Source organism: Montipora foliosa, chromosome 12 (assembly GCF_036669935.1).
Source record: "Montipora foliosa isolate CH-2021 chromosome 12, ASM3666993v2, whole genome shotgun sequence".
Lineage (NCBI taxonomy): Eukaryota > Metazoa > Cnidaria > Anthozoa > Scleractinia > Acroporidae > Montipora > Montipora foliosa.
In genome coordinates this window covers 36277917-36295918 of record NC_090880.1, presented here as the reverse complement: position 1 = coordinate 36295918, position 18002 = coordinate 36277917, and the positions used below count along the sequence as shown (strand labels likewise).

General features: G+C 38.7%; 2 protein-coding genes across 5 annotated transcripts in view; both read right to left on the bottom strand.

The window, feature by feature from the left end:
- LOC137978678 (protein Smaug homolog 2-like) overlaps positions 1–7853 on the bottom strand; it is a 28191-nt gene extending 20338 nt beyond the window's left edge. Inside the window, exon 1 of the mRNA XM_068825692.1 lies at positions 7543–7853. Coding sequence (XP_068681793.1) covers positions 7543–7653 — 111 coding nt within the window. The 5' untranslated portion in view covers positions 7654–7853. The remainder of the gene's footprint in view (positions 1–7542) is intronic.
- A 3007-nt stretch (positions 7854–10860) lies between these two features.
- The window catches only part of LOC137978410 (GTP cyclohydrolase 1-like), a 20790-nt gene continuing 13648 nt past the window's right edge, over positions 10861–18002 (bottom strand). For all 4 annotated transcript variants that reach the window (XM_068825319.1, XM_068825317.1, XM_068825320.1 and 1 more), the window contains 5 exons: positions 15602–15711; positions 14599–14654; positions 14449–14480; positions 13464–13548; positions 10861–12865 (listed from right to left, as the gene is read on the bottom strand). In XM_068825319.1, coding sequence (XP_068681420.1) covers positions 12727–12865; positions 13464–13548; positions 14449–14480; positions 14599–14654; positions 15602–15711 — 422 coding nt within the window. In that variant the 3' untranslated portion in view covers positions 10861–12726. The remainder of the gene's footprint in view (positions 12866–13463; positions 13549–14448; positions 14481–14598; positions 14655–15601; positions 15712–18002) is intronic.

The window sequence follows — 18002 nt, the reverse complement described above, 5'->3', positions numbered from 1 at the left end:
TATAAATGAAAGGTAACTTAATCAATTTGCTAAGCAGCAGTTTCTTTTGCGGGTTTTAAGAGCCGGCAACGACCTTTAAGCTGTCAAAATGGATTTGCCCTGTTATTTGCGCAGTCAGTGATCGACTTCTCCCTTCACCCTCAGTTTTCAAAACATGGCACTTTTCACGGTAACTATATTATATTCTCTCTGTTTATCGTTGGCTGAGCCACCTGTTCTTTTAAAAATAAAGATTGAACAAGTATTTGTATTATTCCAACTGTTGTTATCGTTTCCTCGCCTCGTGTTTTTCACAAATTCTGTGACATTTCACTGCTTTATCCGCCACCTACTTTTTATGATTTCAGATAACCTAGCTAATTTTCTTGTGCGCCTATCGATTTCTTGCGTCAGCGCATGAGCAAAAGTGTCGGCCGGTCTCTGGTACCAATTTGTAGACTTTGTGAACAAAGCAAAGCGAGGCGCATGGCTGAAGATTTGTTTGTATTTCAAAATATTTCTCCAGATAGGAAATCAAGGCAACCAACCTTAACTAAGATTTTAGAACCACCAGAAAACCTCAATTAAGAGAGAACCTTCTCCAGACATCATCTTCAAATTACAAGCGTCCCGATTTTCTATATGTACGGGGTCACTGAATATCTCATCCTTTTTTCTCGGATGGTTTGACTTAACGGTCAATTAGTTTAATCCCAGAAGTCAAGACGAACTGATATCATTAGAAATACAAAAAAGCCAGCTGTATGGCCAGCTTTGGTTAATTTTAAAAGAATAGGAAAAAAAAAGAAAATGGAGTTATGGCTCTTATCACCATGAGATAAACTTTACTTTACTTTATTTTAGTTATTTAATTAAACACGGTAAAACCTTCAGTATTTACACATTATCTATTGTGCAATAATCTCGGTACATGTACTTAGTTAAAATTTTAAAAATATTGTTTTACAAGGTTGCCGTGTGGGAGCCTAACCATTCGTTTCCATAAAATTTATTGATTTCCCTTTTAAACCCCTAGATCTAGTGAATCAGTTGTACGAATTGCAAGCGCGAGCAGCGTTGCATAGCGATACCCTGCTATAACTGAAACTTTTCTTTAGGTAATTTGTACGCGGGTTGGGTAAATTCAGCTTCTTTTCCAAACTTCCTAAAATTGTATTGAGGGTTGCGAATAGAAAACAAATGTTGCAAATACTCTGGGGCAAGTCCACTCAATATTATAAACATAAGAATTGCCGGGATATAAAGGGAGAGATAGCCGCCAACACAAATCACAGTGCCGTCACACAAACAAGAATCTAAATAAATTGAATCAGAATCGTCTATTTTTCGTGACTCAGTCAGTTTCTCTAAGGCCTACCTGTTGTGGTGTATATAAATTGCACCTAATTCGGAATCATGTAACTTGAACTGATCAGTGAACGTCGACCAACGTAGACCGGGGTTTTAAAAGCATTTGTGTTTTGACTAAGGAGGTCAAATTTTCGGTAGTTTAGTATTTTCTATCATTCAGCGAGTCTCTTGTGCTACCTCGGCTTTGTATTCTTTTTCCATACAAAATATGGGTTTCCCAGAACAGCCTGTCATCTAGTTTCAGTGTCCGAAATCCGTACCGGTCGGGATTCCGACTGTTCATGGACTTTATTTCGGATTCCAAAGAATTCGTCTCGATTTCAATTTTCTTGGTGTTTGATACAATACGTCTGTTGTCTGATATTATAGTTTATCTCAATGCAAAGTTTCATGTGATCAGTGTTTGAACATCCACTTAATGAATTATTGTGAAAACACAATGTTCGTCACAAAGTTACTCTACAGAATAGAATCTTTATCTTGTACACGATAACGATTAAAGCTAAAAGGCTTGTGAGATCGTGTACTTAACAAATTAACTACTCGTCCAATCAATACATTTCTAAAAACATTCTAATAAATTACGATTCTAAAATGCGAATTATCGCATGGGTCGCACTTAGGACAAAACTGAGATAAGTTTGTTTTGATAACTAAAATATACGTCAAATTCCTTCAATCAGTTGACCAAGACAAGTGCGACCTACTTGTCTCAACGAGGACAAAAACTTGTCCACGTGGACAAATCTTCAGCAGCGCCGTTGTCCTGCCTCAGAGCACGACTGTTCGCGAACAACAAACAAAAATGTTTTTCTTGGGATTCACATGTCAGTCATTTCAGGAACCTTTAATTTCTTTTCGCTTCACATTTCACTTTTCGTTGTGACCTTCGCAATGCTCCGTCACGGCTGATCATAAGCAACTTTTCCGTTTTTCTTGGGACAGAGATTTAGACCGGATGAACTCAAATGAAGCATAAGGCCGGTATAGGCCAGAGCAGTTGTTTTGGAGCCACCATCAAAGCGGAAATCTGCAGCAATTTTCGCCGAACACCTTTGTGCTGGCAACAACAGAGTTTTTCTCTGTCCTTGTTTGGGCCCAATCCCATTAGTAGGGCTAACGCTCAGTCACATGGTTTACATAAGTAGAAGACGGCACTTCACATTACCATACAATGGTTAATTCTGTTGACAGTTTTTATTAATTTGGTGCCTTTTCGGCAAGATGGAAGAGTTACTCTTTGAGCATCGTTAGCTGCATTTACGTTCAGGACATAGAAATAAAAAACGAAAAACAGAGCGATCTGGCGCTGATTCATGGCGGCCGTTTCTATTCTCCACGTTAAGCGGGAAGTGAGAATTATTCTCGTGAAATTATTCACGGACAGGTCCTATGTTTACTTTGCGTTTTTACCTCTACAGATGCGACCCTAAAACCCAACGTTTTAATAGACCAGTATCGATATATTACAATTCAGTCCTGAACAAAAGACATCATCTCGAGGCTCTGGGGAATAAATGTAAGGAATTGTACGAGTTTATTCCCCAGAGCTTCGAGATGATGCCTTTTGTTTTGGACTGAATTTTAATATATCGAAATTGGTCTATTGTCTCGGACAAGTTCGAAGACAAACATTGTCGGCAAATCTTGGGACATTTCAGAAATTTGTCTCAAGTGCGACCCGACCCTAACTTAATGAACTAATACGATTAACTACTTTAAAATTTAAAATTTACTTCTCTACTGCCGGTAACTGTTGAACCCGATAAGCCAGTGAAAGTAACTAGTCCCCATGCTGGTCGCAGCCCACTCGCTGCCAAAATCATCGTACTCGCGAGTGTTTAAATAATGACCCAGGCGGTAAAATATCACGTCAGCTTGGCAGGCTACAATTGTAGCTCCTGAAGTGATCAGGAGTTTTATTACCAGGAGCACCCAACGTCAATTTTCGGAAAATATCTGTTCGGAAGACGACTTGAGATCTAGAATTTTCGGAACATTTTTTGTAAATTTTTTTGCTAGACTGCCTGTCCTAGGATTTTCGAACACTAAAAAAATGGTATAATTGCCCATTTTTAACGGAGTATTACCCTAAGAAAGTCACCTAGAAGTTTCGGGAGCGTTTTTTCTGGCTGAAAATTTCGACAAGGTAAGTTTCAAATTTTTCTCCCTTACAAAATTAAAAACAAACTACCGGTATTGAAAAATACAGTCAAGGCAAAGACTTGAATAAAATGTTATAATGAGGTGATGAATTCCTGTTGGAAAACCGTGATTACGTATTCTTCTTTCCACTATCATGGTTTACTAGAAAGAACTAGGCGATGCTTGATTGTATTTTTGAATAAAGGTATGGAAAATGATCTTTTAAAATTCGCTTTAACTGAACAAGCCAACTTCATCGTTCAACGTGGTTGTCCCAGTTTAAGACGTCCGGCTTCGAGTTTTCAGGGCGGAAAAAGGACTATACATGTGTTGGGGCAAGACTGGGAATTGCTTTAAGAGGCGCCTGACTCTTTTGCAGAAGGCTCAACCGCTATTCACGTTTGAATTGCCTGGAGTATTGAAATCGGTGCACTGATGGGACTTACGTATCTTACCGCCGTCTCATCAAAACCAGTCAACATTTCATCGAAGCTTCCTCTATTTCCAATTAATCGTTGCCAAGAACTAAAAGCAGTTTTGTTGTTTAACAAATATTGTAATGTCTAAGCGCCATAATAAATTTTTAATGTGCGAATTAAGAACACGGATATTCATTTTTAAAAAATACTTCAGCCGGTTACTATCTGTAGCGTCCATTTTCACCTAAAATACGGCTGCCAACCGTGAACGATGATGTAACAAGCGAAACAGTCGTGCCATGATTCTGTGGCGTTGGTTTATCTTTACATCTTTGACTCAATAATACAAAGGCACAATTAATAGAATACATGCAAGATCATGTGGCTTTTCCCAGACCTCTATTTGAAACTGTCACTGAATTCTGGCATTGTCAACCGCTGACAGTCTAGCTCTTATGAATACTCAGTCCCTATAGTGATGTATAACAATAAAATGCATCAACACTTACCAAGACAAAGAATAAGATTAGTTCGCCCTTCGTTAGTCAGGGCTTACTTTTCGGTTGGAACCTCTTCGATTTGTTTCTCTAAAATTGCGTGTATGAATGGCATCTCTGTCTAGGTTGTTCCAGAAGCGAGGTCACAATAGAGGGCCCAGATAACTTTTCCTATTTCGACAAACAGGCAACATCACGCAGACCAACCGCCCTTTTAACTAGAAGCTTCCACGGAGCATCATCAAAGCTAAACTATCGGATACAGAACAAAACCTTATATAAGGAGGGAAAACTATTTCTTTTTTAAAAAACATCCGTTTTGATATTTGCCAGACCGGTCGAAAGGGAAATTTTTCTCGAGATGTTGCAGATGTCTGTTTGCTTCCATGAGAATTCAGTTCGAAAGCATGATACTGACATAAAAATAGCGATCCCCATGATAACTGACAAGTGATAATGGCAAGGAATAAAAATCCCGGACAGAAATCCAAATCCATTCTTGCTATCATCATCATCAACGTCGTCGTCGTCATCTTAGGGTGCGTTCGATTGACCGTATTCCGGAATAAGAATACACGGGATATAAGTTAGAAATCCTTCGTTTTTACGGAGATTCACATTAAAATTGTCAAACGTCCGCTTAAACGCTATTTTAAACAAATTTTCTAGGCAGACTGTAAAAAATGATCGGGCTCTGTTGCTCAGGAATCCAATATGATCCCATATTTTTATTATCCTTGCTGCTTTGAAACGCGCCAAACATACCGTTTTCATCATCACTCCACGTATTCTTTTTCCGGAATAGGGCAATCGAACTCGCCCTTTAATAGACATCGTCGTTGTTGTCGTGATCGTCATCAACTCGTCGTCGTCGTCGTCGTTGTCGTCGTCGTCGTCTGTTTCGTCATCTCTCTCACCATCGTCGTAGAGATTTGTGGACCGCAGACAACTCATAGAAAATGATCGGTTCAAGTGCAGAAAAAGCCGCTTTTAGTGATTCCAAAAGACAAATCCTTTACCTTGGTAAAATGTTGATCATGAAATGAAGAACATCATCTCCGTTTAATTTGCTTTACATTACCCCTTTCAGAAAGGAATTAAAACTATGGGTTCGGACTATAAAAAAAAAGAACGTTGTATCACAAGCAAAGCTCAGTGTCACTCAACTAATGGATGACCGTTTGAATCCGGATGAGTAAGTGTAATAGTCTTAATCATTCTTCCACTTACAAAGCGAATATCAAGCCAATTAAAACATGAAGAGTGCCCATGCAGAGCTGCATCAACGCATGACGAAGGTCACGGCTCTATGTCCACCAAACTCTAAATCCCATCCTGGAGTAAAACTCCTCACACTTCCACCCCAAAACCGGACAGTCATAGGCAGACATCCCATGTCTTCCTGCAGTTTTCTGCAAATCGCTGAGTGTACATAGTAGAGGAGTCGTATAACCCTGTTTCTTAACTCAGTGACAAAGTCAGCTATGCCATTTATTTTATTCAATTTGATTGTTCTATGTTCCTATTGAGTTATGCTTACCTCTCAAAATAACAAAATCTGCTTTTCAGACAAACTAACTTTCTTTCTGTATCATGAAATTTGTGGCTGGACTTTGGAAATGGAGTAGATAAGTCGTTCCGAAAATTTAAGTCGTCAGGACATGATTGCTTTGGATTCAATTCGGCAAGTAATACCGTTTAAAACTTGGACCATCGAAAGAACACGGACGGAGGGAAGGAGGTTTTTTTAACAAGTAGAAAATAATAACGGAGTGCTACTAAGGCCACTGTACCCGTAGCTATAAGTTTTCTTATCAGAAAAATACCTTTGCATGGAAAGGCCGTAAAACGGAACAGAAAATTAACTGAAGTCACGAAACAAAGCACGCTTTCCCGGCCGGAGAGAAAGATGGAATATATTTAAGTTTGATTCAAGATTGGAAAGCTCAAAACAGAGCTGAACTGTGATCAATTTTAAGTGGACTGCTTTCTTAGTAGTTTCGTCTGCATATGTAAAATCCTTGCGTAGCTCTTAGAACAGAGCTATGCGGCGTAGTACGTTGGCGATTTAAATTGAAGGACTGCAGATTTGATCAGTTGTCCAACCGTGTGTTGCGTGCATGTTTCGAATACTCAACATGATATTGATTTCGAGGCATAAATAAGGTAGTGTTTATGAAGTGTAGATGGCGAGGAGCCATCTTCTCTCAAAGTCCGTGGTTAAATTGAGAAGTATTGGTCCGTGAGAGAAACTGCGGCGCCAAGAAGTCTAAGCTATGGAAAGCTTGACTTTGTTCGTTTTGTTCAAAATCTAAAGTTTTCACACTTTGAACTTCTCGGGGGAAATGTGCAGCGGGAAGTGGCTGCTTTGTCGGATTTTCATTCGCATGCTAGGGGTTCAAATCAGTTGGCTTAACTTTTTAAAGTAATCCTGATTTCAACTCGATGTTGGGCAACGTTAAAGGTTAACTGGCAACCTCCTGGTGCACATCAGTAATATTAATTTATTTCTGCCAGCCAGGGTCAATTTGCATACATTACATTTCGATTAATGCTGAGGCAGCCACATGACTTCAGTCCACTTTATCTTCCTCAAAGCTTTATCGTTAAAACCGATGCCAAGCGTAAATTGCAGAGTTTAAGAAGAGAAAACAAATTTTAGTGTAAATCTTTTGTCTTGAAGGAAATTCACCCCTTTTCTATGCACGGGTATTCCCCGCTGAACAATTATCAAGTCAATTTCTGCAGTCTCTGCGCTAAGGAAGTTGTTAAACGCCCACGTTAATGCAACTGGATTGCGTCAGTGACCACAAGGCGTTTTCGCTCTTTCAGCATCTTTTTTACACATTTTTTACACATTTTTACATCACAGAAATGAACCGACAAAACTGCGAAGGTAGTTTCCATTCATTGGACATAAAACAGAACTGTAGCTTCTGTCAAGCAAAATAAAAAAGAAATTGGAAAAGTACAGTTTTGCCTCAAGTTTTGAAGTCTTTAGCTAAGGCTATTTTAAAATTACTCATATTTAAGTTCATTAAAAATACTTTAAAAAACTGCTGTGCTTTCACCACATTAATATTGATCATCATGAAGTTACTCTTTTTCATTCGAAAAAACACCTTACTTACCTCTAAGGAGGGTCTTCTCAATCCAGGGCAAATATAGTGATCATTTACATGAGCCGTTGTTTTGTGATCATTCGGCGAAAAAACCAATCGATCCATAGAAGCATAAGGCATCAATGACAGGCAATGGTTAACGAATTAAAGTGGTTCGACGCCCTTATTTTACCGAAGAGACACATAAAGCTCAGTTTTGAACTTTCGCGTGACAGTATACCCTTGGAAGCTGTTCAGATCGATCAGGCGCAAATATGCCAACTCTGTTTACTCGTGTTCGATTGATCGGGAAGACCAAACATGAAACTGTCAATTTACATGATCACCGGAGGCGACAATATGACATATTCCATTTCTTTCATGGGTGATTAAAAGAGTTTATTTTGGGTAGAGTTACGAATATACCGTAAACTCTTGAATATGTTGACCCTTTTAATAATAACATGCCCTGGCATATATAAAGCTATTTTTACATTTTGATGACGCGTGTTTGTAAAGTAACTATCTAAAGTGGAACTACGAAATTAGTCGACCGGAACAAGTTTTCAAGTTCCTTTTGAGAAATTAGTCCATGGCTGTTGTCAGTAATATTTGTTCGTTGGCCAAAAAGAATTAATTGCACAATGTGTTTCACAGATCAGAGTAAAAACTGGATAAAAGATAAAGGAAAGAGCCCAATTGACCTTTGCGCCTTGATCTGCGATAGCAATTAATCGACAACTAGAACTGGATGATAGACAGCGTTAAGCCAACTACCGCGCATGTCAATGCCCGTTCGAACAGAAAAGCATCCTCTTTTCCAGGAAAAAAAGCGGGAAAGGAAAATAATAAAAGCAAGCCAACAGTTAAAAAAAACTATTGGAGGACGTGATCTGCGTGGGTTCTTGACGATTCAAAAGAGAGAGGAAGCAGGGGTTTCAATAGAAGCCGGTTACCGGCGGTGTACCGCCACCTGCTTTGCCTCTCACCGCCGGCTAGTTTGCCTTGATTTTCACTAAAAATGCTATCATAAACTTGTCAAACTGCCGCCTTCAATGGGCTATCATGGACGGCTATTTCAGAAGTTATTGAAACCCCTGGAAAGATTGTTGATGTCCAGCTGTCTTATAGTAGACAGGAAAATTTGTCAAAAAGGCATTTTCTTTTCAAAGGAAACTATCTTGATGTTTCATCGCTTTTTTCCATGGTCTACTTTTACATATTTCTTTGATATTTCTTGCTCAAAAACAGTATTTATTCTGACCGAGTTGAATCTTACTTTCTTCTATATTCTTGGGTTCGAGCGACGATAAGTCTAAAACCCAATTATTTTAAATGATTTGTTATCAGTTGAATTGTATATAAACTAACTATATTTTTCAATAGCTTTTGCTATTAATAAAATCGCATATTATTAAATTCTATCCCAGCGAAATATTTCTTTGGAACTAAGATAAACTTCATTATCACCATGGGATCCCTACCAAGGATGTCTTGACAATCCAAGCGGCAGAATCATCAAAAAAAAAACAGTCATCACTTGTAACCAATTTGATGGTCAAAACATTGTGTTCAGACCTGTAATGACGTCATATTGATGTCATCATTATATTGTGACTTTTTCCGATTAGTCACAAAGTTTCAACAGCCCACGCGTTAAATAACCCCATTGCTGCAGGGCATTCTAAATACGTTTACTATTCTATTCACTTTGCCGTTGTGATCCGTAGGAGTATACACAGAGGATCTCGCCCACTTAAACCATTGTTTGTGATCTTACGACCACCGAAATATTACGCTTTCAAGATTTTGATTTTGGGCTAGCTTTCAGTTTATAATAGTTGTCACATTTCTTTTCTTTTGTTTTCACTGACAGTTATGTTTCTCAACCATTTCCAAAGATTTTATAGAACATTTTGTGAACAATGGCAGATGTTTTGTTTTGATTTAAAATTTTTCAAACAGACCACGACCCACGAGAGCTTCTTCAAAACTTCCTTTTTTTTCGCTTGGTTGACTTTACATCAAAGATGAGGACCTGTAAAACGTAGTCTTTTTTAGCAGAAGATTTGGAATTTTGACGTTAAGTTGTCAGTATCATAAAATTTGGAGGACATTGCATGGCTGTGGGAGTAGGTACTATTTTAATGATTTACAAGAGTTGATGATGTTTCTTAGATTAAGTGTGGACAACGCGAGAATTAAAATCCACAAGCGAATATTACGTTTATTTCAAACCTACCGAAAGATGAGGAGAGAGAGAAATTTGACGGTTACTGTAGTATCGTCACTACCTTTACATGAGAATAAGAAAAAAAAAATGGATCTTTCTGCCATTTTACCGAGATGTGATGTGACAAATTAAAATACTACTTCCATATTTTCTTGTCAGTTGAAAATGCAGTCGGACCTTTTCTAAAGGCGCTGTTACACTGTGCACTGATTTTTTCGTGCACCTTGTCTCGCAACGCCATTTCTACAAGTTACACTGAGCAACGTTTGAAGCAACACTTGTGATCACATGAGGTTAAAGGAACATTTTCATTGGCTGGTGCCACAAACCGTTGCGACACAACTTGCAGCACAGAGTTACACTGCGCAATGCTAAAAGAATTCGTTGCAACCCGTTACGGAAAGTAGAAGTCAATTCTACTTTCCGCAACGGTTTCTGCACCTGGTCTCGAAACGCTTTTGGCCGTTCACGGCAAGGTATGTTACATTGGGCAATGATTTGTGCAACTCGTCTCGCAATTGCATGGTTGAGAGACAAGTTGCACAAAAAATTGCACAGTGTAACAGCGCCTTAAGCAACCTCAAACCTCAACCTTTGCATCAAATGTAGGTTGTCGCTTCTCACGAAAAGTGGTTGCAATTATGCGAGGTTCGACTACAAAGACCAAAAGCTTGCGATTGAGTGACCTCGTAAAAAGAAGCTTTTCGGCGTTGGGTCGCCGTCTTTAAATAAAGGACCATACAGGATAAGGCGAAGACACTGATTCATTAGCAGCTCACTTTTTATTGTTCATTTTTCATTACAGGTTGGGAGAGATCGTTGACAGTCATTACATTATGTATGCATCTTTGCTGCATTATACCGGGTCTCTTCGAAACTGTATTTCTTTGTATGAATATTCCTATCATACCATAACGCAGATCAAGTGCTCGGGATTAACTTGTCCACGCTTTACAAGTCCACTAAGAGTCGTCTCAATCAGGAAACAAAGCCGTACCGATACGAAACGATGTTGTACAAAGTAAGGCCTTGTTCTCTCCTATTTAACAAAAATACCTGCTTTATGGACAAAAGTGCAAAATTTACCTTTGAGAGAATAAATACATTTTTTCGACTTATGTTATAATTAACTCCAAAGAAAATAAATCGAACGTACAATCTTTACTTTTAGGAAAATGATGAATTTATTCAAAGTTTTGATGGTATTTTGCAAAAAAACACAAACATCGCAAAATAAGATGAGTAAGTGTCGCGACCGGAAGATGACGTCAATATTTCTAAAGAGTAAGTGCCATGTCATTATGTCGATCATTATTTTAAAAAAGCATTAATTCATGACGAGAGAAACCTTTGATCCATTGATTTACTATTTTGAGGCGGGGTCTTATGCAACAGTTCAGCTGAAAGCCAACTCATGGTCCATACGCATGGCGGAGAAATTTACTCTCAAGTTCAGAATGGAAGAGGGGTTTTGGGGAACCCACAGAACATGGCTAATTTGAACTGGGGAACAATGTCAAAATATTTTAAAGAACAAGGGAACAAAAACAATTTAAAACAATTTTAGGGATCAAAAAGCTGGGAGAAAGTTTGAAAGTAATAAGGGGAACAAGGAACCACAGGCAACTATTTAAAGGGAACAAGGACACCCCCCTCCCTTCCCCTGGGAGGGCCTAAGAATACGTCATTCGTCGGCTTATTTTGGTTTTCCAATTATGATAGCAAAAAAAAAAGTATAGCAATGAGTTATTTGTATTTAGTCTCACCCAACTAGTGGACTAATGCAAATGCTGCATTTTGATTGGCTACGCTACTAGAGGACTATTAGTAATAGTCTTCGAGTAGCGAAAAGCGTGATGCTTTCTTTCGTTTTATTCCGAAATAAATATTTCTTCAAGTTGCATTTGCTAACTTTATTATTGCCTTTTCTGTCCGACTAGTTGGGTGATACTAAAACAATTAGACCCTTCGCCCTCAAGGGCCACGGGTCAATAGCCCATTCGGCTTCGCCTCGTGGGCTATTGACCATAATTGTTAAATAATTGACCATAATTGTTAAATATCGTCATCATCGCCACTTTGGACAACAAAATCCAGCATTGTATTCACGGCTCCATCGTGTCCCCAAAACTTGGTTACAGACTACGTATTTTTCATGGCTAGTTGTACAGCGTACAATATCCTATGGTATTATTCTTTGATTGCACTCACATGATAAGACGGCCATGTTGGTGCCAAAACAATAGAAAAATGTAGCTTAAGTTTTGCATAATAATAGAGTCAAATTCCCAACAGACTTTTTCGCTATTGTTCTTTCCGCCAATATGGCTGCCGTGACGTCACGTGCAATCAAAGAATATGGAAAAAGGAAACAAGGGAGTTATCCCATGAAATCTGACGAATCGGTGCAATGCTCTAAGGCCATCAAGTCAATATGTGTGAAAAGTTGATGGAAAGGACTACACACCAAAGGACCAGTCGTTGGGGACTTGCTGAAGAACAATCCGACATTGGTAGTTGGCATGTGGCAATTTAGTCCTCGGAATACAAAAGTAAAGGGACAATTTGGTGTTCTGTACTTGTATTTGTTGTCGAAGCCATTAAAACTGTTCAAACGAATTTAGAAACTATGTAAACCTGTTTTTGTACGACGACTGTTAAAAACACACACAGAGACTGACCGTGGCACTAGACCACTTGCATCGAACTTATAGAACATTGCACAGAGGTAATGAATTTGAAACGAGTTAAGCCCAGAATATTTAAAAAAAAAAGTCCGGAGATAATAGGGACGTGTGGGGGGATTTTATGCGAGGAACTTCCATTGAAGCCAAAGGATAAAGACAACGATGATGGTGGTAAAAAGGAATATTCCCTTAGCTCGACATTGCAAAGAGAATGTCAATGCATAATAAATAATAGACACCTAATAAACACCTAAATTCATTGAAAATCCAACAGGACAATTCTGCAGCAATTGGTCAGAACCTGTTGCCGTCTTTGATCAACGAGAGAAATTCGTCACGTGATCTTGGGTCTTCTCTTAGAACTCCCAGCATGCAACTGGTGACTGTCTTACTGCCTGTCTTCTGGACTCCTCGCATCACCATACACATGTGCCTAGGGACAAAAAGCTCGTTTAAAAAGAAATGCATGTACCTGATAACAAACCAAAAGGCTATGGTAATGTGATTTAAGGTACTGCAGGATATCTGGCCACTTAAAAGGAAACCCCTGAAGGACCTAGATACATGACTACACAGTGGCTTTGTATCACTACATTACCTGCTTGACTAAATAAAGATGACGATGATGAGCCCACATGACGTAGAGTCCAGATATACAACCCTAGCCATATGCAAGTACTCTCACTTCTGTGTCAACCCTGTTCCCACTGCACTTGTGCTCATCTATGTAAGCTCGACACTACTGCTCATCTATGTAAGCTCGACACTTGCTACTTCTCCTAATACTTCCTGTACTGCCACCGCTCCTGTGACTAGGTACTACTAGACTAGTACAACTACTACTGCTAATTTCTCCTACTGCCGCTGCTGCTGCTGCTGCTGCTACAACTACTGCTGCTACTACTACTACTGCTGCTGCTACTACTACTACTACTACTACTACTACTACTAATAATAATAATAATAATAATACGAGTTCTACTCTTACTATTACTTCTCGCGGGAACGATTAATTCAGTTAACTAACTTACGTTGCCTCGATAACCACAGCTACCCCAGTTGGACTGATGGCCTCACATAAGGCAACAGCAATCTGCTTTGTTAGACGTTCCTGAACTAAAATTGTATCAAACAAATACTTCAGATGATATTCAGTTGGTACAAATACAATGAAGTTGTATGCTCCTTATGCATGGGCTCCTGATACAGGTGACTAAAATGTGTCCAGAAAATGAATTTTTGAAGTGGCCGTACACAAGATCTTAGATGCTAAAAAAGGGAAACAAATGAAAGGTGAATTGTTCATAAATTTGTAAATCTATTGTGTTCCCCTTCACCCTTGTCCCTGCTGAGTGAAGGCATGAGCCACAAAACCAAACTAAAACTACACGAGTTAATGATATTTCTTGTAATTTTGGTCGAGAGGTGGAAAAAAAATGCCTATGCAGATTTTTGGGGGGTAAAAGAGGTGTATTATAGGATTTGTGCAAGTAGTGAATGGAATGGTAAAATCGGTAATGAATTTATATTGCACATTTACTATTGGCATATTCAAATGTGCTTTACAAGCAAGTGATCTATGGGTGAGATTGGACATCAGCATATACAGGCGCCGCTGGCAGCCGCTATCAGTCCATTAGCGATCTCACCCAGCACATGAATGAACGAAATGAGGCCTGACCACAACACCGAGAGCTCCATGCAATACTCTTTGCAAATAGTGTGTGGGTTCTTTTACGTCCCGCTGGGTTATGAACATTCAAGGGTTGTGAGACGGGGCCTACGGTTTTAGTCCTTATCCGAGAAGACTTGAAAGTCTTAACCATTTGTGGACGTAATTACAAAGGAAGCACTTTCTCCTCAGTTATTTTAAGACCCTGAGTGTTGTCCGGACGGAGTTGAACTCACGACCTCCCGCATGGCAGCCTGATGCTCAACCAACTGAGCCACTGGTGCGCGGAAAAATGTTTTTCACACTTTTAATAAATAAAAAGCTCATGTTTTAGTTTTGTTTACCTTGCAACCGCCTACTAAACATTTCTACAATCCTGCAAAAGACAAACATTGATGAAGTCTTTATGACAAACAAAACTTTCATAACAGAGAATAACAAATTATTTTATTATTGATTCATTAAGTACAAAATTTAAACAAAATAGAGCCTACCTTGCAATCTTGCTGAGTCCAACCACTTTCTTGTCAGGTATATAACCGATGTGGACCTAAATAGAAAAACCTTTCATTTATGACTAGGAAATACTCCATCAGGGTGAAAGTCCCTACAGGCCAGATCTTTAAAACCCTGATAAGGATAATTTTCTTTTTTTATTTTGAGAGCAGACTACCTATTAAATGAACGATCTTAGTTTAAAAAGTACTTGTAAACTTGCAAGAAGGTGGAGAAACAGAAAACTATCATTGACTGTTTTGAAAAGTTTGAACATGTTCAAAATGAACTCTCGAATTAAGGTTGAAGCAACGTGAAAGTTTGTGGTCAAATGAGATTGAAGGATTTGAATCTTCATCATGAACTTCCATCGACTATTATTAGATGAGGGGAACTCAACAATACTCTTCAGGGATATATATCTGTGTTCGGGAGAGTCAAACTGTTCTAAGAATTTCGGTTCTACATCGCCAAACAGCTATAGATTTCTTTGCTCAAACATCACCTAAAAAATTTGCAACCAGGAAAAAGTAGTTCCTTACATCTTCAGAGGGGATCTTTTTGCAATTTTTGGCACTAAAAAAGGCCACCTAGCAGTTTCAGAAGAGGAAATGGTTTGCTGGGAAGTTCTTAGAAGATAACGTTCAGCTGGCAATTTCCGAAATGAAAATATCATTCCCTAAAGGTTTTGGACACTTTAATTTTCAGATATAAGAACAGATCAAATTCTTCTAGGTAATAAAAACATCTCTTTAGACGCGAGTGTCAATACATTACAAGGAACCTAGAAATGTCTCTGAGAGGCTTTTGGCTTAATTTGCTTGTTGGGTGCCCTAGGTTTTGGAGAATCTTCAATAAAGACCTTGACAATAATAATAATAATTTTCAAGAACCCATGTTGTGATGTCAAATTGACCCAAAATGATCCATAAAATAGTTTCTTTCTTTATGGTCAAAAGATTGCAGCACATAAGAGAAGTTATTCAACCCACTGACTCTCACCTTCCCCATAAATGGCACAAGGTGATGTTCACATAATGAAAACATTTCGATGTCCTTCACTATGACAAGTTCATCATGATCTTCATCAAATATAGCATCGTTTAAAATATCTATTAATTAAACAAATACAAGGAGATTACACTTAATACAAATGAAGTGTAAGAGTGAAAATACAGAGGTTGTTTGGATCTTAATGCAGACCCCACTGAGCCTTGGATACATGATAAACCAATAGTGAATCAAAAGGAGTTTAATTTAGTTTAATGTCCCTGTTCCTGGGTAGAGTACGATAACTGAAATGTGCTTACATAAGAGGTGCCACACGAGAGAAAACACAAAACAAAACACAAGATGGCGTAATTGAGGGTAACACCGCATTGTGCTCGGTTAGACGATACGATTTCCGGATTGCGTGACATAAACAACCTCACTTACCTCCCCAGCACTACGAGCTGAATGCAAAACAGCTTGTGCCAGAGTGGACAAGAGAATTGGTTTAAGCAAGCGATGACAACTTAGGCAAACAAGCCAACTAGCTTGGGGAAAGTTGCTAAGCAGACTTGACCACCACAGATGCATACAAGGCAATGATGCTCACACAACAGGGCCTAATTGTTCAAAAGCTGATTAACACTAATCCACAATTGAATACAAACCCAGGCGTGAATTTTGCCGGTCAAAAAGGCCTTTGCATCGTAATTTTCATGCTGAAGGAAAGCATTAGTCTGTGTCGAGACTGAGGACTAAAAATGTTCTGAACGGAAAAAAGTACGAAAACCACCAATCTGTGGAAATTTGGGTCGAAATTATTGAGTCACTGCCCTGCCCACTATCGCTTGAAAATAGTTCAAATTTTGGAGAAGTGTTGTGTTCGACACTACAGTACTTTTCAGGCCAAGGAACCTTTCTTTCACTCGAAGTAATAGCGAGTCTGATGCTTACAGTTGCAACCTCTTTGCTGCACAAGAACAATTTTATCCATTTCCCTCCGGGACTCGTGATTTTGAAATCATATCTTTCCATTGTTGTGGTCGTTCCAGTAGACCTTGACGGCGAAAGCTGGCTCCTGCTCACACCGTGGGAAAGGAATTTCATCAAAATGTTAACTGAAGTGGGTGGGGCAATCACCCAATAATTCAGGCCCATTCCACAGATCAGTGGTTTTATTATTCGTAGTAGACTGTAGTTTAAGTTTCCTGCAATCCAGGATTAGTACTAGTTTAATAAGCCATAATTTGAATGACTGGGCCCATGCAGGTTGACTTTATCATCTGGTGCCAGTTGTTCAAAAGATGGATAATGCTATCTATTAAATTTTCAACCATGGTTAATGCACTTCTTGTGATCTGATTGGTTCCCTCAACCTGGGTTATCATCTCATATACCTTAGTTTGACCTTATATGGCAATTGATTGCACTAAGCATTGCTAGGCTAAAATTTTCTTCGCCAAAAAGTGAAATTTCTCTCTGATTAATTAAAAGCAAAAAAAAAAAAACCTTTTTGTGTAAAGTTTGGATCTCATTCAATTCTAACGTTTAGAAGTACATGAATGGAAAAAGATGTTTTTGTGATGAGCCTGCATCTGTCTGGCCACAAGGTATTACAGAACATCACCTCTTTATCAAGCTTTTTCTGCTTTTGCTCAGATTTTCTTGCTTTTTTCGCTCGTATATCATACTTCCAAACTTTTGGAATTTAACAATTTTATTATTCCATTCGTACTTGCTGGATATGAGTCTCCATGCTACATGTCTGGTTGGCTCTTTACCATCTCATATCCAACACCCACTCATGGAATAATTAACAATTAGACCCGTGGCCCTTGAGGGCGAAGGGTCTAATTATTTTAGTATCACCCAACTAGTCGGACTGAAAAGGCAATAATAAAGTTAGCAAATGCAAGTTGAAGAAATGTTTATTTGGGAATATGAAGAAAGAAAGCGTCACGCTTTTCGCTACTTGAGGACTATCAATAATAGTCCCCTGGTAGCGTAGCGAATCAAAATGCAGGATTTGCATTAGTCCACTAGTTGGGTGATACTAATTATTGTTAAATATCCTCCAGATAAGTCACTATCCATTGGATAGTGCAATTGGTTTCACTATTACTTATCCACTGGATAGTGATATATCCGGCAGATAGTGTTATCCATCGTTTGAACAACCGGGGGCTGAATAATAACCAGGTTCCATGCCAAGGAATCCCCAGATGAACTATTTATAAGACTTTGATTACGAGTCTTGGTTTGATATGTTATGTTCTTAATGGTATGCTATTCTTAGTGAGGTCAAAGAAGAAAAATCTCATAATTCCTAATTTACTCTATTTCTTCCAGCTTCATGCAAAAAAAAGTTAACTTAAAATCTTTCAGGCTATGTAATTAAAACTCAATTAAGAAC